This window comes from Daucus carota, chromosome 5, assembly GCF_001625215.2.
Source record: "Daucus carota subsp. sativus chromosome 5, DH1 v3.0, whole genome shotgun sequence".
Classification (NCBI taxonomy): Eukaryota; Viridiplantae; Streptophyta; class Magnoliopsida; order Apiales; family Apiaceae; genus Daucus; species Daucus carota.
Genome location: NC_030385.2, coordinates 34,260,294 through 34,282,517, shown reverse-complemented (window position 1 = coordinate 34,282,517; position 22,224 = coordinate 34,260,294). Strand labels below are relative to the sequence as shown.

Genomic DNA, 22,224 nt, shown 5'->3' with positions numbered 1-22,224 from the left:
ATGGGGTTAAGCCAATTCCATTGAGTATGGGAAGTTTACAGGACATGGTAATACCTGCAGCCCAAGATTTGTTGTCTAAAAGAGTGCAAGTTTTGCAAACCTTGAAAGAAAACCTAATCAAAGCACAGAATAGAATGAAATATTTTGCAGATGCTCATAGGACAGATAGAGTTCTGCAGGAGGGTGATTGGGTGTATTTGAAACTGCAGCCTTATAAACAGCAGTCAGTTGCTATCAGGAGCTCTTTAAAATTGGCAGCAAGATTTTTTGGTCCTTTCAAGGTGTTGCAGAAGATAGGTTCAGTAGCATATAAATTGCAGCTACCACCTCAGTCAAAGGTCCATCCAGTATTCCATGTGTCTTTACTCAAGAAGCATGTGGGAACCATACCTATATCTGAAGGAACATTGCCAGAATATGATCAGGATGACTTGGTAATACTGGAACCAGAGAGGGTTTTGCAGAGAAGACAGATTACAAGGAATGAACAGCTGGTCATTCAGTGGCTGATCAAGTGGAAGGGATTGGATGTCAGTGAAGCTTCATGGGAGGATGCTACATTCATTACTAGACAGTTCTCTCAATTTCAACCTTGAGGACAAGCTTGTGTTTAAGAGGGAGCGATTGTCACGAACCGGGTTAGTAGTGGTTAGTTGGTTGAAGTTAGTTAGTTGGTTGAGAGGAGAGGGAAACAGATTCTATATAACAGATTGTGTCTAGAATAGTAGGAGTCTTGGCTGATTAGTTACACTACTTCTTCCTAAATTCTCTCTGTATTCTTCTCATATTCTCTCTGTATTCTTGTCACAGTTAGGGTTGTTGTGCTTGTAATTCATTCAGTATATTCAGTATCAATACACATTTCTTCAGTTCAATATAAGATTTACACGAACGTGACATAAAACTCCCGCACAGTAAAACAAAAACATCCACGCTGGCAATCCTGGTGAAACCCATTCCTCCAATCACAGCCCGCTGTCTCTCCCTATAAATAAATTCCACACTCATCTTCTCTTTTCATCGCAAATCCATTTCAATTCCTAAACCTATACACACAAACACTTTGTAGTTTGTATCTATACATTTTCTGAGTAATCGCAATCATGAGTTCAACAGGAGCAGGCAAAGGCATCGCCGGCAGAGGCAAATCCAAGGGCACCAAATCAGTGTCCCGGTCTCAGAAAGCCGGTCTGCAGTTCCCGGTCGGTCGGATCGCCCGGTTCCTCAAAGCCGGCCGGTACGCTCAGCGGGTCGGGTCCGGGTCCCCGGTCTACCTCTCCGCCGTTCTCGAATATCTCGCTGCTGAAGTAAGGAACTAAATCACATTCTCTCATATGTCATTGCTTAAATGTGTGTGTATTAATGTGTGTTTTGTGTGTGTAGTTGTTGGAATTGGTGGGAAATGCGGCTCGAGATAACAAGAAGAGCAGGATCATCCCGAGGCACATTCAATTGGCGGTGAGGAACGATGAGGAGCTGAGCAAGTTGTTGGGGTCTGTGACGATTGCGAGCGGTGGTGTTCTGCCTAATATCAATTCCGTTTTGCTGCCCAAGAAGGTTGCGAAAGGGAAAGATCAAATCGGCTCTGTTTCTCAGGAGTTTTAAGGCTCTTAAGTTTTGTAGCCCAAAGTTTTAAATGTTTTGCAGCTTTGGGGATTAGTTGGATTGTGAATATGGGGTTTATTCTGATGCGATGAATCGGTTTATGCTATAAATGATGATTAATGAAATGATTTTGTGAGAGGCATTTATTTGATTTACATTTATACTATTTGTGTAATCTTCTTTTGTTTAAGATAGGCTGTTCAAAAATTAATAATTTTTTGATTAAAAAGATTTGAATTACCCTAAAATCTCTAATAAATTTTGAATAAGTTAATCCAATTGTTATGAATTTAATTTGTAGGTTTTGGATGATTGGCAGCAGCTTTTTGTTGGATTTTACAAGGTGTAATTTTGTGCAATGATGAAATAAGCGCATTGTGTTTCATAGCAGCAATTACGAATTTACGATGATTCCATGAGTGGAGTTGCAGAGGAATTGTGATTTTTGTTTGAGGTAATTGCTCCTAAATATTGTTCAATAACTCAACTCGCACCCCCTATCTTTACATTTCAAGAATCATATGCACTCCCTTCCGTTAAATTCTGTTAAAATACTTCTTCCGTCTCAATTTACATGTCCCTTTTGCTTTTTGAGTAGTCAAATTGACTAATTTTTGACCAACTATTAGAAAATATTTATTTATTATTTTAGGAAATAGAAAGTTACCTAGTAAAATAGAATAAATTTACTTTTTGATGATATTTTTTTTAAAAATTTTGTTTAATTAAGCTATCCCCATATCAAAATGATTTTATATATCAAATGATTTTCAATTTTTTAGTGATATGTGTATTAGGTATTTAAAATACACACTATTTTAAATATAAAAAATAAATATATACACTTTTATTAAACAAAAATTTGATATGTAAAATCATTTTGACTTAGGGATAACTTAATTAAACAAAAATTTAAAAAAAAAATCATCAAAAAGTAAATCTAGTCTATTTTAATATGTAACTTTCTATTTCCTAAAATAATAAATAAATATTTTCTAATAGTTGGTCAAAAATTAGTCAATTTAACTCCTTGAAAAGCAAAAAGGACATGTAAATTGAGACGGAAGGAGTATTTTAACGGAATTTAACGGAGGGGGTGCGTATCGTTCTTCAAATATAAAGATAGGGGGTGCGAGTTGAGTTTCTCAAAGTATGAGTATAATATCGTTTTTGAACTTAACATACTCTAGTAAGAATCGGATTTTAATAATTTTAGAAACAAATATAAATAAATTTGATCAGCAACGGTACCTTGCGAAATAAAACAACAGTTCTTTAACTTATCATAGTTAGAATTGGATTTTGATACTATAGTTCAAAATACAAATGTATATACATTTGATCACTGAGGGTAGGGATGAGCAAAAACCGAACCGCAAACCGAAACCGAACCAAAAACCGCAAGAACCGCACGAAACCGCACCAAATAAAATCGCACCGAATAGAAACCGAACCGAATAAAAACCGCACCAATACTTTGGTTGTGGTTTTGGTTTTCAAAAATTTTAAAACCGAATAAAAACCGAACCGAACCGCAATAATATTTATAATTATTTATTTATTGTTTATATTGAAATATAATATAATTTTAATTGTATATATTACAAAATATATAATTATGCATATATATTCAGTTGATCTAATAAATGAAATCTAATGCATTTTTGTAAGTTATTTGTCATTTTGAATTTATAAATCTTATTATGAGAGTATGTGGTTATTAACTAATATAAAGATGTAACTCTTATTAACAGCCACTTCCAGAATCTAATACCATGGAGAAGGTAAAGGTGCTATTTCTTACAACACTATTTTACAAAACATTACTAACTTTCATACAGAATCAATGTTATAGAAGTTGTATGGCCCGAAGTGCACTTCAGTGAAGGCACTGTAAGGGGTTTGGTTGTAATTGTTACAGGATAAGTATGAGTTATTGCTATGTTAGAGAAAAACTGGTAGCTTTGGCAACTTGCAGGGATGCTAAGCTCTTCAGTTATTTAATTATATGATTATTTTTCGCGTATTTTTGTGAACTTGTTAAAAATCAAGATTTTTTTACACTCTTCACGGTTTGAAAACCGAACCGCACCATATAAAACCGAAACCGATCATTTTAGAAACCGAACCGCACCAATGATATTTGGTGCGGTTTCGATTTTCAATTTTAGAAACCGCACCTCGTGGTTCCGGTTGCGGTTTTAGGTGCAAACCGCACCAAACCGCACCATGCACATCTCTAACTGAGGGTATTTTGTGAAATAAAATAAGCCGGTGTCTGCAGAACCACCCTCGCCTATATAAACAATCAACGTTAGAGTACTATGGAACAAAAATTTAAGAAAAACTAGTTACAACTACTTAGAAGCTGCTTTATGTTTACGTTTAGACAAAAAAGAAGATTCTCTCAACATCAAGAAAGCAAACCCTAGCTCTGGCCTTGAAATTGTCAAGTTTTTTTTAGGCTTGGTGAGCAAGATTGAGTTGCCCTGATCGTCGTGTTCCAGTGTCATTGATTTTGTTGAAGATAATAAATAATTTGTTGTAGCTGGGAAGCGGGCTTGCTGTCTTCATCTTTGTTCGGTTTCGCAAAACTTGGTTTGATCTCTCTGTCTCTACTCGAAATCTTTTAGTTTTGTGTTTCTTTACACATACATTGTTTTCCGTTTGTTGTTGAATATCGGGCCTAGAGAGTTGAAGTTCTCTTGACTAGGCCTTTGAAATTCTAGGGTTTTGTGATTGTTAACATTATGGAAGTTTTTTACAAGTTTAAAAGTGCGAAAGATTATGATTCTCTCCCTATTGACTGGCATTATACCACTGCTTCTGATGTAAAAGATTATGTACTTAAGAAAAAGTGTTCTGGCAAGCGTAATAAAATTCATTATGATAGCCTCACTCTTGTTAATGCTGATACTGATGAAGAGTATCTTGATGGGGAAGCTTTGATTCCTAAAGGTACTTATCTTATTGTACGTCGTGCGCCTAGATGTTTCTGCATGCCTATTGTAATCGACCCTCCTGCTACTCCGGAACAGGAGGATGATTCTTTGGTGGAGAACAAGTTAAAGGAGGACAATGCCTTTGATCAACCATCTACTTGTGTGTTTCCTCAAGAATCAGAATGGGTTGAATTTTGGAATGATTTGTCGCCGTCTGAAGTTGTTCAGGATGCTGGTACTAGTAAAGCTGATGTGCACAGCAAGATTAGTGATCGAATTAAATCTTCTGCTTTGAAGTGGAGGCAGCGTCAATCTCCTGCTGATAGATTTGGGCCTGGTGGTATGGGTGGGAGAGGCTTTGGCCGTGGGTTTGGTAAAGGAGGCATGTCGGACAACATAACACCCTTGCCAGGCTATATATGCCGTAGGTGCAAGGTGCCTGGGCATTTTATCCAGCATTGTCCAACTAACGGTGACCGTGATTTTGATATCAAAAGATATCAGCCACCAAGAGGCATTCCTAATTCTATGCTAGTGGCTTGCCCAGATGGTTCATATGTATTACCAGGTGGCAGTTTAGCTGTTTTAAAACCAGATGAGTCTGCTTTTGAGAAGGAGATGCAAGGAATACCCTCGACGCGTTCTGCTCCTGTCCTCCCTGCAGAGCTTCATTGTCCTATCTGCAAGGCAGTTATGAAAGACGCTGTTTTAGCTAGTAAGTGCTGCTTTGAGACTTTTTGTGACAAGTGCATTAGAGATTTTATCATGTCCAATTCGTTGTGTACTTGCGGGGCCAAAAATGTGCTTGCCGATGATCTTATACCTAACAAGACAGTGAGGGATACCATTGTTCAAATTTTGGAGTCCACTAAAGGCAGTGGGAGTGATGGTGGCAGTGCTTTTTCTTGTTCTAAGGTTCCATCACCTAAGTTTTCTGAACCTTCAAAGGAGGTTTTGCTTGCACCTAATAGTGGAGGCAATACAATGGTTGAGGAGATGACAGGACCAATAGAATCTGACAAAGATGTAAATGAAAACTTGGGTAAAGTGACTGTCAGAAAAGTTGTTGAATTACCTGAAGCTGTGCGCGAGTGTGCGGGAGAACCAGGGTCTCAGATATGTCCTCCAGTGACTGATGCGGATATGCAACCTAAGATTCAGTGTTCAAAAGAAAAAGAAGTTTCTGAATGTGCACAAGAGTGTACGAAGGAACCAGGGTCACATATGTGTCCTCCAGTGACTGATGAAGAAATGCAGAAGCCAACTCCTGGGGATGCAGAAAAGAAAAAGAAGAAATTTACAGATATGCAGTCGAGTCCTCTTCAAGACTCTGCACATATGCCGCTGAAATCTTCTGGTTATAGTTCTTATTGGAATTGCATGCAAACTGGATATGATGGGTTTGGCCGGCCCTATTGGGGACAAATCCCCTTTATGAATCCTGGCCTCGGGTCAATGTCGATTCCATTTGGAGGTGCCTTTCATTACAGTCCATTTGGAGCACCACATGTGATGCCCGTACCGCCTCAGAGGGACCTTGTGAAATTTGGGACTGGGAAATCAGAGTATGCCTGGAAACGTAAAGCCAGTGTCTTGGCTCGCATAACAAATCCAGAAGGGAAGATGGCAGTCCTCAAGAAAAGAAAGCTTGGTAATTCTACTGTTAATGGTTTGAGTCATCACAGAAGCCACAGTATGACATCAAATCAATACCACGAGGACCAATGGAACACTGCAGTTGCCACGTCGAAGAATATTTATGAGTCTGCTGACAACCATGATGACGACCACAGACACTTCAAGAGGAGGCCTTCTAAAATTGAAACATCACCTGTCCCTGTAGTGGCAGACAGTAGGCGTACTGGTAGAGGGTGGACGGAGAAGAGGGTCATAGCAGCAAGCATCAGTGAATTATCTGTGTTTTGAATACTGAACTATGTAGAGAGAAATCAATCTGTGAAATGAGCCTGTACTGAGAATTTGAGAGGGAGGAAACTTAAGTTGTAAATTGTAATGCTTTTCTATTGTGAAATAAAAATATTTGCACTTATTATATGAGTTGAATTTATATATGTTCTTTATATAATAAGAAAGTCTGTCTTCTTTTCCCAAACAACAGTTAATAATTATATCATCATTAAATTACCTAATAGTTATGTTGCCAATTCTGGTGAAAAGTATTATGAACTTGTGGTGCTTGTTTGATAGATTTTGTCTCTTATACTTTGCAGCCCTCTCCAAGTAACATAAATCACCTATACATTCGGGTTTAGCAGTAACAAGACCTAAGCACTGTCGATCTAGAAAACATATGGATGCACCTGCATGTTTCTATGCTTAGACTAAGTTTTTAAGCATATGGCTTTATCTATAGCTACTGCTATTAAATTTTCCTCGGCCTGTCATTCTGCGTTTGTTTATACTGCTTCAAACAGAATGTTGTCTTGCTGCAACATGTATTGGCCTTTTAATCATAGTGTAGTTTATATAAATCTTACATTCTTATACTTAAGAGAACTCTCCTAATGAATCTTTTTGTACTGATATAGATATTACCTATACAACTGATATTCCGAGACCTAGAATAATATAAAGAACATAGTGATTAACCTGAAAGTTGCCAACACATTAACCACCTGAATTTAATAGTAAAGCTGCAGTTTGTGCGTAATATCACATTCCTTTACCGCAGCACAGAAAGCTCCGCGAAGTTCTGAAATAATTTTATGATGAATACAGTCTTCCCCCAGCACTATTTGCTCATTGTGTGTTCTAGTAGTATATTAGATCAATGCAAATTTCCTTCCTTACATTCCAGCTGAACTGAATGTTTCGGTGGTTAGCACATGCATGAAGAAAGTGAGAAATATTAAGGCACTCAGTTGCAGCGCTCTAATTAAATTTGAAGCAGCGCGAGAGTTACCTAGTAGAGTTACCTAGCAGCGCGAGAGTTAACTAGATTATCATGTTGTATAGAAGAGATCATTGTTATCTCTGTCAAGAACTCCTGGATGCCCTGAGTTGATCCCTCAGAAAGCACTTTTACTGCCACCATGGTGCCACCTTCAGCTTCCCCTGAATATGAAAACAGTGAAATCATATGCTAGAAATAATTCACATTCTTCAAACAATACATAAATTCATAAGAGAATTTGTGAAGTTCTCTTATCTTGTAAACAGAACGGAAACCTCCCATCCCAATCTTATTAACTGCACGAAATTATCACAGGCACTTCGCAGCTCTTTATAAGAGTACAATATGATGTTCTGAATGTTTGAGACCTCTGTATGATAAGTCACTTGGCTGTTATTACAGACATATGTGAAGTATAGTGCTCATAAATGCAACCAAGTCATTATTTCTCATAGAAATCCTCTTACATCGATCTGAAAAGAGTAGGATGGAGATCAATGTACCTTCCTCCAATGTTATGCCGTACTTTGTTGGAGGTGGTGTCTTTCTGCTAAAATATGCAGTAAAGCAAGCCATTAGACCACTTGTTGATTCTAGGTTGATTAGCTGATACTTCGCGCATACAACACCTTCCTCGTCAAAACCATCAACAAGTCAGTAACATGTTGAATGATTTCATAAGTAGCGATATCAGCTAAAACAGCTGTAGTTGAAGGATCACATTATACTGAGAATTATAGCTAATGAAAATAATTAAGTGGATAAATTATATGAGGATTCATAACACCTCATGGCTTAGTGTTATATATGCTTAAAATTCTAAATTTATGCATGCATTGCGACACCTAAACCTAAGCAGAAACTGATGCTCTATGAGACCCTCAGAACCTGGCTACAAAAATGAACAAGAAATGCTCCCACGGAAGAACCTCAGAACTCGGCTACAAAGAAATTTCCATGATGCCAAGAATTTGACTATAAGCTAATAATTCAAGTAGTTAGCATAGCTACTTGCTTTGGTTTCTCCACTCAATGTCACAACTTGAAATCAAATGAGAGGGCCAATAAATGTAAAAATATAATACATCTTACCTGCCAAATAGGCTAATGTTGAAACCTAGACCTCCAAAGTTTTACCAGTTGATAGAGATCCAAAATATGAGCACTCCAGAGTCAAGAATTTTAAAAAACACTTTGGAGTATTTACCGGTTGATGGGCAAGGCTTCCATAATAGGACTTTCTGAGTTTTTTGAGAATTGTTTGGACACTCCAGACAGCTTATAGTTCCTGAATAATTTCTTTATCAACCCCCCCTCATACATCTCAAACTTCTGAAATGCTGAATTTGCTTCTTGTAGAAACACCTACTACCTGGTAAAAGATCCAATATATGAGAACAGACATCAGAAAAGAGAGCTGGAGGATGAAATATCAGAATCGAAACTCTGGTGGCATATGAAACAGAAACAAACCTGACTGATATGTTTGTCTGTTAAAACTGAAATGACAAGGAAGACAAGCCAAAATGTGGCCAGGAAAAATACATAGCAGCAACCTAATGTTCCTTAATTCAATGCCATATAATTTTTTTTTTTTTTTTTGAAAATGAGAATAAATCTCAACGAGCATCGGCAATTCACCGTGATAATTCTTTCATTCAAGAAAGCTTATTATCTAACCAACAATTTATCGATCGGTAGATACTCCATGACAAGAAATAGCCTGTCCATTTCATATGTTCAAACCAAGGTATTCATCAAACCGCATGAACCACACGCACTGCTCCGCACCACACCGCAAAATGCGATTTTTATTTTTCGTGGTGCGGTTACGGGTTGAAATTTTAAAAAACCGCGCGGTGCGGGGCGGGTTGCGGTTTAACATTATACAAGCGCGGTTCAAACGGCACCGCTATTTTCTAATATTTAAAAATATATCATAATTACAAATATATATTTATAGATAAATTATTTTTATAATGTTATCTCCTATGTTTTATATATGTTCAAGTTACTCAACTAAATTTTAATAATTTTATAATATAAATTAAGATTAGCTCTAAGTGCAGTGTTGTAAAAAGCGGGAATCAGACTTAATCGGTGAAGTGACGGAACAAGGATTAATTGGAGATTAATTGAATTGATCGGTGATTAATCGGGTTGATCGGTGATTAATCGGAGATTTAATCAGTTCAGTGAGTTACGGAACAGGGATTAATCGGTGATTAATCACCGACTTTTAGAACAGAGGCTCTAAGACGACAAATTAAATATTATAATTATATATTTCTATAAAATAATTTGTTAGTGTTGAAATCTTTTCATCTTCATCGTTATCATATTATATTTCCTTTGATGAGTACCGTAATTTTGAATTGGTAAATATATATATATATATATATATATATATGTATATATGTATATATATATATATATTATAAAAATTATTTTTAAATATATATAATCTAAAATTATATTTATATTGTCATTCAAAAGTATAGTTTTTTTAATTTATAAACAACACAAACCGCACGAAACGCACGTGATGTGATTTACGCAGTTTTATATTACACAGTACGATTGCGATTTACGGATTTTCTTAAATCATATGCGCGAGCTGATTCGCGATTTTAGGAAAAAACCGCTCACACTCGACTCAATCCGTCAAGTATACATTATGACCAAGCCAAAGAGTGAAGGTCAGCTCTGTATAACCAAGGGCCAGCCTCCATTTTCTTCCCTTAGACAAACACTATCCTTATCCATATTTTTATTTCGGGACAAGTCCAATAATATTATTCCCCGAGTTTCATATTAATTGTTTTTTATATTTTTTTACACGTATTTTAAAATGTTAAAAAATCACACCTAAATATAGTTATACTTTATAAAATTTATATCAGATAAAAATTTTAAATCTAAACTTTTATTTAATATAAGAATTGAATTTTTATTAAGTGTAGATAATATTTTTTATATTTTAATATACGTGTCAAAAAGTCAATTATCAGTTAAAATAGTACTCCCTCCGTCCCTAAATACTTTTCATGTTTGTACTTTTCACGTTTGCCAACACACACTTTTGATCGTTAATATCTTTCATTTCGTAGTAGCATTAAATATAAAAACTTCACCGTATTAAAGTACTCGTGAATACGAATCTAACAAGATCACTCATGACTATATTTAGTTTTATAGATCAGATGTAAATTAGTAATTTGTCTCATGTTATGAACAGTACCGACATTACAAATAGGAAAAGAAAAAAGATACGGAGGGAGTAAAAGGGAGTATAAAATAATGTTTTGAGCTAATATATGTACAGACTCAGATAGGGCGGTGGCAATTTTGGGGAACCGGTCGGGTTCGTGCCGAGTTGAACGTACCTGGGTTTTTTTATACGAATCTGAACTCAACCCGAACCCGAAACGGGGTTGAGAAATCATGACACGAACCCAACCTGGTAGGTACCCGAATTACCCGAAACTGACATGTTTAACTTGAACTCAAGTTGATCATTTTTAACACGACCCAAAATGACCTGAAATTTTGAATAAAGCAATAAAAATAATATTATTGGTCTTTAATTTGCAACATTACAAACGGAAAGTCAAAAATCCCGACCCTAATTCATATTTTTTCGAGTCAGTTTCGGGTCTTGTCGGATTTTGCCACCCCTTTAATAGCGGAGCAGTAAAAACAAATGTAAGTAAATTTGTTTTATTTTGGGAAATAAAACAACGGTCTTAACTAAACATAATTGGAATTGGATTTTAATATTCTGAAAACACATTTTCTTCAAAAAAAAAAAAAAAATATTCTGAAAACACATGTATAACGTATATACATTTGGTCACTGAGGGTACTTTTGTGAAATAAAATAAACCGGTGTCTGCAGAGCCACCCTCGCCTATATAAACAAACATACGTTCGAGCATAAGGAAACAAAGAGTTAAGGAAGCCTAGTTTCAACTGCTTAGAAGCTGCTTTATGTTTACGTTAAGACAAGAACGAAGATTCACTCAAGATCAAGAAAGCAAACCCTAGCTCTGGCCTTGAAGTCGGCAAGTTTTAGCGAGGCTTGGTGAGCAAGATTGAGTTGCCGTGATCTTCGTGTTTCATAAATTTCATCGAATTTGTTGAAGATCATATATTATAATTTGTTGTAGCTGCGAAGAGTGCTTGCTGTCTTCATCATTGTTCGATTTCGCAAAGCTTGGTTTGATCTCTCTGTTTTTACTCGAAATCTCTTAGGTTTGTGTTTCTTTACACATACATTGTTTTCCGTTTGTTGTTGAATATCAGGCCTAGAGAGTTGAAGTTATCTTGACTAGGCCTTTGAAATTCTAGGGTTTTGTGATTGTTAACATTATGGAAGTTTTTTACAAGTTTAAAAGTGCGAAAGATTATGATTCTCTCCCTATTGACTGGCATTATACCACTGCTTCTGATGTGAAAGATTATGTACTTAAGAAAAAGTGTTCTGGCAAGCGTAATAAAATTCATTATGATAGCCTCACTCTTGTTAATGCTGATACTGATGAAGAGTATCTTGATGGGGAAGCTTTGATTCCTAAAGGTACTTATCTTATTGTACGTCGTGCGCCTAGATGTTTCTGCATGCCTATTGTCATCGACCCTCCTGCTACTCCGGAACAGGAGGATAATTCTTTGGTGGAGGACAATGGCTTTGATCAACCATCTACTTCAGTGTTTCCTCGAGAATCAGAATGGGTTGAATTTTGGAGTGATTTGTCGCCGTCTGAAGTTGTTCAGGATGCTCCTAGTAAAGCTGATGTGGGCAGCAAGATTAGTGATCGAATTAAATCTGCTGCTTTGAACTGGAGGCAGTGTCAATCTCCTGCTAATAGATTTGGGCGTGGTGGTATGGGTGGGAGAGGTTTTGGCCGTGGGTTTGGTAAAGGAGGCATGTCGGACAACATAACACCCTCGCCAGGCTATATATGCCATAGGTGCAAGGTGCCTGGGCATTTTATCCAGCATTGTCCAACCAACGGTGACCATGATTTTGATATCAAAAGATACCAGCCACCAAGGGGCATTCCCAATTCTATGCTAATGGCTAGTGCAGATGGCTCTTATGTATTACCAGGTGGTGGTTTAGCTGTTTTAAAACCAGATGAGTCTGCTTTTGAGAAGGAGATGCAAGGAATACCCACGATGCGTTCTGCTCCTGTCCTCCCTGCAGAGCTTCACTGTCCTATCTGCAAGGCAGTTATGAAAGACGCTGTTTTAGCTAGTAAGTGCTGCTTTGGGACTTTTTGTGACAAGTGCATTAGAGATTATATTATGTCCAATTCGTTATGTACTTGTGGGGCCAAAAATGTACTTGCCGATGATCTCATACCTAACAATACAGTGAGGAATACCATTGTTCAAATTTTGGAGTCCACCGAAGGCAGTGGGACTAGTGGTTGCAGTGCTTTCTCTTGCTCTAAGGTTCCATCACCTAAGTTGTCTGAACCTTCAAAGGAGGTTTTACTTGCACCTGGTGGTGGACTGAATACAATGGTTGAGGAGATGACTGAACCAATAGAAGCTGACAAAGATGTAAATGAAACCTTGGGTAAAGTGACTGTCAGAAAAGTTGTTGAATTACCTGAAGCTGTGCTCGAGTGTGTGGGAGAACCAGGGTCGCAGATATGCCCTCCAGTGACTGATGAAGATATGCAACCTAAGATTCAGTGTTCAAAGGTTCCATCCCCTATTTTGTCTGAACCTTTAAATGGGATTGTAGTAGCAACTAAAACTGAAGAAAATACAAATGTTGAAGAGATTTTAGATTCAATAGATGCAGAGAATATTACACAGAAAACTCTTGGTAAAGGGATCGTTGGTAAAGATGTAGAAGTTTCTGAAGCTGCACAAGAGTGTATGAGGGGACCGGGGTTACAGATGCGTCCTCCAGTGACTGATGAAGAAACGCAGAAGCCAACTCCTGGGGAAGCAGAAAAGAAAAGGAAGAAATCTACAGATATGCAGTCGAGTCCTCTGCAAGACTGTGCACCTATGCCACTGGAATCTTCTGGTTATAGTTCTTATTGGAATTGCATGCAAACTGGATATGATGGGTTTGGCCGGCCCTATTGGGGACAAAACCCCTTTATGAATCCTGGCCTCGGGTCAATGTCGATTCCATTTGGAAGTGCCTTTCATTACAGTCCATTTGGAGCACAAAATATGATGCCCGTACCACCTCAGAGAGACCTTGCGAAATTTGGGACTGGATTTAATGGAGAATTTTGTTCTTGGGAAACCACTAAAAGGCGGAAGCGTGATCATGAGAAACATGGAGGAAGCACAGAGGTTTCTAGAAATAGGAATTGCAGTAGAGACATGATAAGCCATGATCAACCCCGGGAGAAAAAACAGCTCTATCAGCAGCCATCAGAATCAGAGTCAGTGTCAGCCACCCGATTGCAGATCTGTCCAGACCTACCACCACCGCCATCCAAATACTCCACTGGGAAATCAGAATATGCCTGGAAACGTAAAGCCAGTGTCTTGTCTCGCATAACAGATCCTGAAGGGGAGATGGCAGTCCTCAAGAAAAGAAAGCTTGGTAATTCTTTTCCCACTGTTAATGGTTTGAGTCATCAGAGAAGCCACAGTAGGACATCAAATCAATACCACAAGGACCAATGGAACACTGTAGTTGCCACGTCGAAGAATATTTATGAGTATGCTGACAACCATGATGACAACGACAGGCACTTCAAGAGGAGGCCTTCTAAATATGAAATATCACCTGTCCCTGTAGTGGCAGACAGTAGGCGTACTGGTAGAGGATGGACGGAGAAGAGGGTCATAGCAGCAAGCATCAGTGGATTGTCTGTGTTTTGACTTCTGAACTATGTAGAGAGAAATTTGTCTGTGAAATGAGCCTGTACTGAGAATTTGAGTGGGAGGAAACTTAAGTTGTAAATTTTAATGCTTTTCTATTGTGAAATAAAAATACATGCACTTATTATATGAGTTGAATTTATATAATTTCTTTATATAATAAGAAAGTCAGTCTTCTTTTCCCAAACAACAGTTAATAATTATATCAACATTAAATTACCTAATAGTTATGTTGCCATTGCTGGTGAAGAGTATTATGAACTTGTGGTGCTTGTTTGATAGATTTTGTCTCTTGTACTTTGCAGCCCTCTCCAAGTAACATAAATCACCTATACAATCGAACTTAACAGTAACAAGACCTAAGCATTGTCGACTAGAAAACATATGGATGCACTCATGCACCTGTATGTTTCTATGCTTAGACTAAGTTTTTAAGCATATGGTTTTATCTGTTGCTACTGCTATTAATCTTCCTCAGCTTGTCATTCTGCATTTTTTCTACTGCTTCAAACGGAATGTTGTCTTGCTGCAACATGTATTGGCCTTTTAATCTACAAAATAATGAATCAGATGTTACATACTAATACATCTTACAGAACTAGAAAAGTTGCCTGAACCAGAATTTTAGTCTTATCAAATTCTTATACAAGAGCTAAGCGATTTCATGTGGCCTTTCCCTGGTCACTCACGTCTACTTGCACCTGCAAAGTTATTTATTGGAACAAATAATTTCAATTTAGCCGCTTTGGGCTTAGATTAGCAATAAATAAGATAAGTGTAGATTGCATGTTAATATCATAGTGTAGTTTATATAAATCTTACATTCTTATACTTAAGCGAACTTTCCTAGTGAATCTTTTTGTACTGATATATATATTACCTTATACAACTGATACTCCGAGACCTAGAATAATATGGAGAACATATTGACTAACCTGAAAGTTGCCAACACAGTAACACCTGAATTTAGTAGTAAAGCAGTAGTTTACAACTTTAGGTGTAATATCATATTCTTGTACCCGTAGCACAGAAGGCCCTGCGAAGTTCTGAAATAATTTTTACGATGAATACAGTCTTCCCCTGCAGCACTATTTGCTCATTGTGTGTTCTAGTAGTAGATTGGACTTTGTTCTTTGTTTAAGCTTCTTTATTTCTTCCTTGCTTTCTCACTTGTACTCATTTATGAACAAACAAACATTCACCGTATAAACAAAATTCAACCATTAGCACGTGTTACAATCCATTCATAGCAGATTAGCAGGATGCTTAGTGAACAAAAATTTGCACACAAAGGATCAGTTTCTCACAGAGGCCTCAAAGCATAATTATGGAGCTATATAAACGAAAATGTGGCATGTTGGGGATGTAGCTCAAATGGTAGAGCGCTCGCTTTGCATGCGAGAGGTACAGGGTTCGATCCCCTGCATCTCCATCTTTTTGGGCCTCATCCATTTGTTTTGAACTGAACTACATTATCCTAAATCCTAATCTTTGTTGTTGTTTGCACTTTGTATCGCCTGTGTGCTCTCCAATGGCAGCTGTCCCTCAATTCAACCTCGCTCCTGACATACCCGTTTCAAGACTCTGCTTAGGTACACTCATTATGTGCTTGTTTGTATATATGGTGTTGTTGCTGTTTATGCTATTGTGTATCTGATGTTTGCAATTGAATCAATAACCCCACATAGGAACAATGACTTTTGGACAGCAGAACTCCCTGTCTCAATCTTTCCATCTTCTCGATTACGCTTTTGATGCCGGAATTAACTTCTTTGATTCTGCTGAAATGTAATTCTAATTCCTCACATATATTATATATATAAGACACTGTCTTTAAGTCTGCTGTGTGTTGAATTGCCCTGACAAGTTTTGTAACCCCAGGTATCCGGTGCCTCAAAGTGCTCAAACTCATGGGCGGAGCGAAGAGTATCTTGGTTGTTGGATTAAAGACAGAAAAATACCTCGTGATCGTGTTGTTTTAGCCACTAAGGTCAATTCCTTTTACTTCATTGTTTAGGGTTACTTGGTTAAGCATCTTACGTCACTGTCCAGGGTTACTGGGTTAATCATGTCTTTATTTAATTTAATGCTTATTAAAAAAAATATTGTTCAGTGCCGAGGTACTAACCTTTTTAGCTATGTTGGTTCTGGAAATCGATGTTTACATGTTGGTGTTTCTATTTTGCTGAATATTTACTTGTTGGAAAAGCTCAATTTGTATATTAAAATGTGGCTAGCTTTTTTCGTAAGGTTAGTGGACCATCTGGACAGATGAGTTGGATTCGAGGGGGGCCAACAAGTTTGGGTGCCGGTAATATAACACAGGCCATTGACAATAGGTTGGACCTTAGTTGATAACTATATACTATTTAGTTGATATTATGGGCTACTGGACTTTAATATTCATTCTATATGTGCAATGTTCTGTTTGATGATTGTGCTATTTACATCTTTACATGATGGAATTACCTCACAGTGATATGATTATACTATTTGTGTGAATGTGATTGTGTTACAATTTTATTCTGCCCTCTGCAGCTTACTGCGGCTTCAAACAGATTACATTGACTTGTACCAGATTCATTGGCCTGATCGGTCTGTATGGTGGTCTCATCTTGTGATTTCTAAATATTTTTAAAGAAAGAAACTTAATATTGAGTAGCTTATCATGCATGTTTGTTACCTTTGTTGGTCAACGTGCAGCTATGTTCCGATGTTTGGTGAAACTGAATATGACCTAAGCAGACAGTTTGATTCTGTGGGGATTGAGGAACAACTAGATGCTTTAGGTAGAGCTGCTGATGCTGGCAAGGTTAGTCAAATGTACTGACTTCTCATTCTGCAATCAATTCTTTCTTTCCAGCATTATATACCTCTTCATAGAATAATTTTTTTTCTCTTAGATCAGGTACGTGGGCCTTAGTAATGAAACACCATATGGTCTCATGAAGTTCCTACAAGTTGCAGGAAGTACGTCTCGGTTTCCCAGAATAGTATCTGTTCAGGTGTTATTCAACTTCATCCTAGTTTGATAGTGAAACCTCTCTCTTAATCCCAGTCCTCCACATGACCACAAGGAGTACACTTTATTTGCTTTGATGTTAGTGCATAAGTTGATGTATTTTATTCTTTCCTGTAGAACTCCTACAACTTGCTTTGCCGAAATTTTGATTCTGGATTGGCCGAATGTTGTCATCATGAGAGGTAATCTCACTGTTAGAATATAAGATCCTGGAAAGGGCCATTCTCTAACACCTTGAGGTTTTAGAGTAACTGGTTCCTTGATATGGTATCAGAGCTCAGGCTGGCAGAGGACTCAAGTTCGATCCCTGCCACCCCCAATATTCTCACAATTTATAGTGGCACGAATGGCAAATTAATGCTCCAAAGATGAGCGCCCGTGATCCACTCTCGACCCATAAATGGGCTCTCGAGTGAGGGGGAATGTTAGAATATAAGATCCTGGAAAGGGCCATTCTCTAACACCTTGAGGTTTTAGAGTAACTGGTTCCTTGACATGGTATCAGAGCGCAGACTGGCAGAGGATTCGGGTTCGATCCCTGCCACCCCCAATATTCTCACAATTTATCGTGGCACGAATGGCAAATTAATGCTCCAAAGATGAGCGCCCGTGATCCACTCTTCGACCCATAAATGGGCTCTCGAGTGAGGGGGAATGTTAGAATATAAGATCCTGGAAAGGGCCATTCTCTAACACCTTGAGGTTTTAGAGTAACTGGTTTCTTGACACACGAGTTCACCATTTTCTCGATAAAAATTTCCCCCCTTAATTGTTATGGAACATAATTTGTGGGCCATTTGCATTTAGAAACCCATCCAACTGCATCACTTATCATATCTGATTTTTTTTCTCACCATTACAAGTATTTACAACTTAGAACTGAACTTCCATTAATCTTAGATATCAAAAGGTTTCTTCAGTTGTGAAGTTTACTCTGGAGAGAGTATTAAGACATACAACATTCGACATTATCATGTCTAGCATAGTTTGGCAACGATAATGTATAGAACTTCTAATTTCTCTACACTTTCTTGTTGTTCTTTTTCCTGAATGGCTATAGTATTGTCTCTCTTCTCATGTTCATGATAGACCTCTGCTAAAACTTGAGGAGGGCAGAATTGTAAAAGTTGCTTCTCAAATAGGTTAAAATATTGTCGCATGTTGATTAAAATATCTGAAAGTGTTAATGCATCTGCACTTTTGAAGTTATATGCTTATATTCTTCTCATAGGAACTTTAGTTCATCCCTATTTTTAATCGAATATGGAATTTATAAGCTGATAATCCTGGCAACATTTTATTGGACATTTGTAGGGTCAGCTTATTAGCTTACAGTCCTCTAGCAATGGGCATACTCTCTGGCAAATACCTCTCACCTGATAAGGGGCCAAACGATGCTCGCTTGAACCTTTTTAGAGGTATTGCCAACATGTTGAAGGTTGTGCTATCAGTTGTTTGTGTTTGGTTCTGATAAGTACTATTTTCCCTTTTAGGAAGGTATTCAGAAGGGGAATCGAGATACAATCTGTCTAAAACTATCATAAAAGAAGCAACCAAGGTATGCTAATTCTTCTAGCTTGATGTTACCGTCCTATGAAATTCTCTTAGTATATCATAGACGGGCATACACTGCTTACTTAGTTAATGGTATACTGTGAAGGTATAATCTTGTGTCCTTTGGTCAAAACTTGAATCTTAATATTATTGCTCTTTATCACACATCACACCACCATTATTGAGTATAGTAGATGATCATGGCAGTCCATTGAAGCGCTAGAAGTTAAGTCTCCTATGGATCTCTTTTGCTAGATTCCCTAAACACAGTCACTTGTTATTTGAGTTACAAAACTATGTTTCTTCACTGCACACTCATGTACTAGTGACCTAATTTTGCAGGCATATGTTGCCATTGCGAAGAAATATGATATTCATCCTGTATCTCTAGCAATTGGTATGATTCCTGCTCTTCGGTAAACTATATTCTTCTTTTTGTTCCGATAACTGGTATGTGGAGAAGTGTCTAGCATGTGTGAGTGTAATTATTCATAGGCCTCTGTCTCGCTCTTTCTTTATAATATTTTCTTGTGGCAAAATATTTTAGGAGAAATATCTGTTCAAATTTAAGATAATTTTGTCAACAGGAAGAATATGATAGTATTTGGCTTGTACTGTTGCATTACTCTGCTCAACAATCAGGATACACTCAATATGTTTGGTTCTGCTGTTGTATGCTTTATTATGGTTGTAGAGAAAATCATCTCTGAGTGTATTGCTCTTTTCTGGGTGAAATCGGCATTCCATAGATCATTAAATTTATCAAAATAACTTACCAAAATTTGAATCAATCTGGGCCTTTCTGTTATAGTTTAGTTAGATATGGTCTAATGGGAAGTCCTCTCCAGTGTAGGGATTTTTATGCCAGATATTATATTGAGTTAGCAGACTGTGCATAATTTTGTGTTGTCAATATTTCCTCGTGTCCCCTTCTTTTACTTGAATCTTTATTCTTCTCTGGCAGCCTTTGTTTTGAAGCACCCACTTGTTGCTAGTGCTGTTTTCGGTGCGACAAAGTTATGGCAGCTTCAAGAGGTCATTAAAGCAATTGAGGTTGAGCTCAGTCCGGAAATAGTCTCAGATATTGACAGTGTCCACTCAAAGTTCCCGAATCCCTGTCCCTGATCACATTCATACCTTTTGGTGTTTTTTTTACACTTCTTTGTCCATGACACTCATGTCAATAGATTATGTAGTCTTTCCACTTCCAGAGTGCTGGAATGAAAAACAATTTATGTATTTATGTTAGATCTTAACAGTGATTTACTCTGTTAGGCTTAAAATATGTTAGTCCTTAGAAGCCAGTATATATCCGTTGACAAGTTTGATGCAAAATCAAATAATATATAGAAAATCCAAAACATCATTGCATATTTCACTTGTTTGCTACGTTGTTGAATCTTTAGCTGAGCGTGAATTATACTTTTGAGAAATAACTAAAAAGAACAATAAAAATAAGAACCTTGAATACTTGAATCCAAATTAGAGATTCACGCTGCTGACCTCTTGCACGGCAACTATATAGACACCAAAATGTGATCAAAACATTGACTAATTAATATTAAATGAAAAATGGATGAAAACCTACAAGAGCAGGGCATTTTTTTCATCATCTGCATATAAAGGTAGACAACTTTCAATATAACATGAGGGCGATGGCTTCGCTTCGATATAACACAAGAGTGATGGCGGATTTGTCCGAATTAGCTTTGTCAAGATAAATTGATTGCAACAAATAAAGTCTTCACAACTTGGTAACATGAAACAATTGGCACGCAGGTTTCTATATAACAACTGGATGCAGAAAACTTCAAACTCAATGTTCATTTTTCCTAATAAGCGATATTGACAGACATTCTGCATTGTTGCCAGAAAGATTATAAGCTAACACAAAATGTTCCCTTTAATATTTGCAGCACCAAGTAGCAATTTACCAACACGAATATAGAGTCAAACCATAGGCGGGAACAATCTTGAGTGGCTAGACAGAACAGCCTCCTTGACATAGTTCTTGGAGTTATTTGGATCAGGAACCCAACGAATCTCACTCATGTTTGGCGTCTCAACAAAAACCATAGTGAACTCCCCCACCTTCTCAGCTTTCCCCCGTTTCCCAGCTCTCAAAACAAAACTATTGCTGCGATTATAGGAGAATATGCCATTGGTGAGACGAATAATATCACCCGGCTCAAAGGCCTCGCACTCTTCTCCCCAAAACTGAAAATGAACTGAAGCAGTTTCATCGGCCACCAAAGCAATGCAGGTCTTCTGTTGAGATTCTAACATAATCCTTCCTTTATCCAAGAGTATAAACCGCGTGTTTATGTTGTTCTGCGCTGCTGGAGCTATATCTTTCAAAGAAACCATCGTTGCCATGACACTTGTACAGCCTACATATATAATCCGAAACACATAGAATAAGTAATGCACCATAGCCAAGTAAGCTAACTTGCAAGAAAGTTATTGAAGAGAAAAATGAACCAAAACATATACTATATATTACTAGCCAACAAGCACCATTCAAATTTAAATCTAACGTTCAAAAATTAACATCAATATGAATAGGAAATCCTACAAATACAATGCTACTAAATCTCTTGAAGCACTTCGTCTCACAGGCAATTTCTCAAACAGATTGCGGGCGAACATTAGTGTTATAGATTTTGATTTTTACATGGTTTACTAGTACATCATGGTGTCGTTTAATTTTATATTACGTGTGAAATCGATATAGGAAAAATGAGTGTAATATCATCATGTATAGTGTTCTTACCTGCAGGTAAGAGTAGCTTTCCAGTAAGTTCACTACAGAGTATAGACCAAATAACTTGGGTCTAGAATGAAAATTATGATTTTCTGGGAAGCGAAAATTATGTATGTTTGTATAAATGTAAACATAGTTAACCAAGAATTTTTTTTATTTTAGAAAATAATCAAAATAGTTTTTTTTTTTTTGAGAAATTGATAATTTCATTAAAACGCCAAACTTTCGGACAATATTGTCTCCAACAAAAAGAATGGAGGAGACGAGATTACAATGGAACTATTTAGCTCACAAGGAATTCTCGCAATGCTATGCGCAACCTTGTTCGCTTGCTTCCTAACAAAATTAAGCTTGAGTCGATCATTATGTCTCAGAATGTTCCTGCATTGATGAATAAGGTCACCAAGCTCCAGTAAGTTCTCCTGGCCATTCTGAATTGCCTCAACACTTAGCAAAGAGTCACTTTCGATCACTACTGCATTTGTATAATTCTGTGCCCAAGTCAGTGCCTCAGTAATACCTGTCATTTCAGCTTCCATAACCGAGAAAGAGCCTGCAA

At 37.3% G+C, this 22,224-nt stretch overlaps 5 protein-coding genes, 1 long non-coding RNA gene and 1 other non-coding gene across 10 annotated transcripts; 5 read left to right on the top strand and 2 right to left on the bottom strand.

The window, feature by feature from the left end:
- Positions 1 to 1,002: 1,002 nt before the first annotated feature.
- Positions 1,003 to 1,760, top strand: LOC108220286 (histone H2AX). Its single transcript, XM_017394016.2, has 2 exons — positions 1,003 to 1,307; positions 1,384 to 1,760. Exons 1-2 carry the CDS (start codon positions 1,104 to 1,106, stop codon positions 1,603 to 1,605), a joined length of 426 nt encoding a protein of 141 aa, XP_017249505.2. The 5' UTR covers positions 1,003 to 1,103; the 3' UTR covers positions 1,606 to 1,760.
- A 153-nt stretch (positions 1,761 to 1,913) lies between these two features.
- LOC108220285 (E3 ubiquitin ligase PQT3-like) lies at positions 1,914 to 6,587 on the top strand. 2 transcript variants are annotated; one of them, XM_017394014.2, is made up of 2 exons: positions 1,914 to 2,059; positions 4,070 to 6,587. In XM_017394014.2, exon 2 carries the CDS (start codon positions 4,356 to 4,358, stop codon positions 6,471 to 6,473), a length of 2,118 nt encoding a protein of 705 aa, XP_017249503.1. In that variant the 5' UTR covers positions 1,914 to 2,059; positions 4,070 to 4,355; the 3' UTR covers positions 6,474 to 6,587. The 2 variants fall into 2 exon arrangements, with proteins under 2 accessions (XP_017249503.1, XP_063950841.1); XM_064094771.1 differs by having other exon boundaries at positions 3,995 to 6,587.
- Positions 6,588 to 6,991: 404 nt separating this feature from the next.
- On the bottom strand, positions 6,992 to 9,031 carry LOC108220287 (uncharacterized). Of its 2 annotated transcripts, XR_001806709.2 has the most exons (5): positions 8,935 to 9,031; positions 8,554 to 8,833; positions 7,965 to 8,090; positions 7,471 to 7,831; positions 6,992 to 7,370 (listed from the first exon to the last, which is right to left on the bottom strand). It is a non-coding gene; the product is annotated as an uncharacterized LOC108220287 (long non-coding RNA). The 2 variants fall into 2 exon arrangements; XR_001806708.2 differs by lacking the exon at positions 8,935 to 9,031 and having other exon boundaries at positions 8,554 to 8,899.
- Positions 9,032 to 11,832: 2,801 nt separating this feature from the next.
- On the top strand, positions 11,833 to 14,325 carry LOC108221635 (E3 ubiquitin ligase PARAQUAT TOLERANCE 3-like). Its single transcript, XM_017395499.1, has one exon. The coding sequence runs from the start codon at positions 11,833 to 11,835 to the stop codon at positions 14,323 to 14,325; it is 2,493 nt and encodes an 830-aa protein (XP_017250988.1).
- A 1,359-nt stretch (positions 14,326 to 15,684) lies between these two features.
- Positions 15,685 to 15,757, top strand: TRNAA-UGC (transfer RNA alanine (anticodon UGC)). Its single transcript has one exon. It is a non-coding gene; the product is annotated as a tRNA-Ala (tRNA).
- LOC108220656 (uncharacterized) lies at positions 15,758 to 20,267 on the top strand. Its single transcript, XM_017394480.2, has 12 exons — positions 15,758 to 15,917; positions 16,014 to 16,113; positions 16,207 to 16,315; positions 16,576 to 16,664; positions 16,864 to 16,920; positions 17,029 to 17,137; positions 17,229 to 17,330; positions 17,465 to 17,529; positions 18,662 to 18,765; positions 18,841 to 18,905; positions 19,244 to 19,298; positions 19,866 to 20,267. Exons 1-12 carry the CDS (start codon positions 15,857 to 15,859, stop codon positions 20,024 to 20,026), a joined length of 1,077 nt encoding a protein of 358 aa, XP_017249969.1. The 5' UTR covers positions 15,758 to 15,856; the 3' UTR covers positions 20,027 to 20,267.
- Positions 20,268 to 20,584: 317 nt separating this feature from the next.
- On the bottom strand, positions 20,585 to 22,119 carry LOC108222212 (uncharacterized). 2 transcript variants are annotated; one of them, XM_017396120.2, is made up of 2 exons: positions 21,675 to 22,119; positions 20,585 to 21,291 (listed from the first exon to the last, which is right to left on the bottom strand). In XM_017396120.2, the coding sequence occupies exon 2, from the start codon at positions 21,275 to 21,277 to the stop codon at positions 20,852 to 20,854; it is 426 nt and encodes a 141-aa protein (XP_017251609.1). In that variant the 5' UTR covers positions 21,278 to 21,291; positions 21,675 to 22,119; the 3' UTR covers positions 20,585 to 20,851. The 2 variants fall into 2 exon arrangements, with proteins under 2 accessions (XP_017251609.1, XP_017251610.1); XM_017396121.2 differs by lacking the exon at positions 21,675 to 22,119 and adding an exon at positions 21,477 to 21,626.
- Between the last annotated feature and the right edge of the window lie 105 nt (positions 22,120 to 22,224).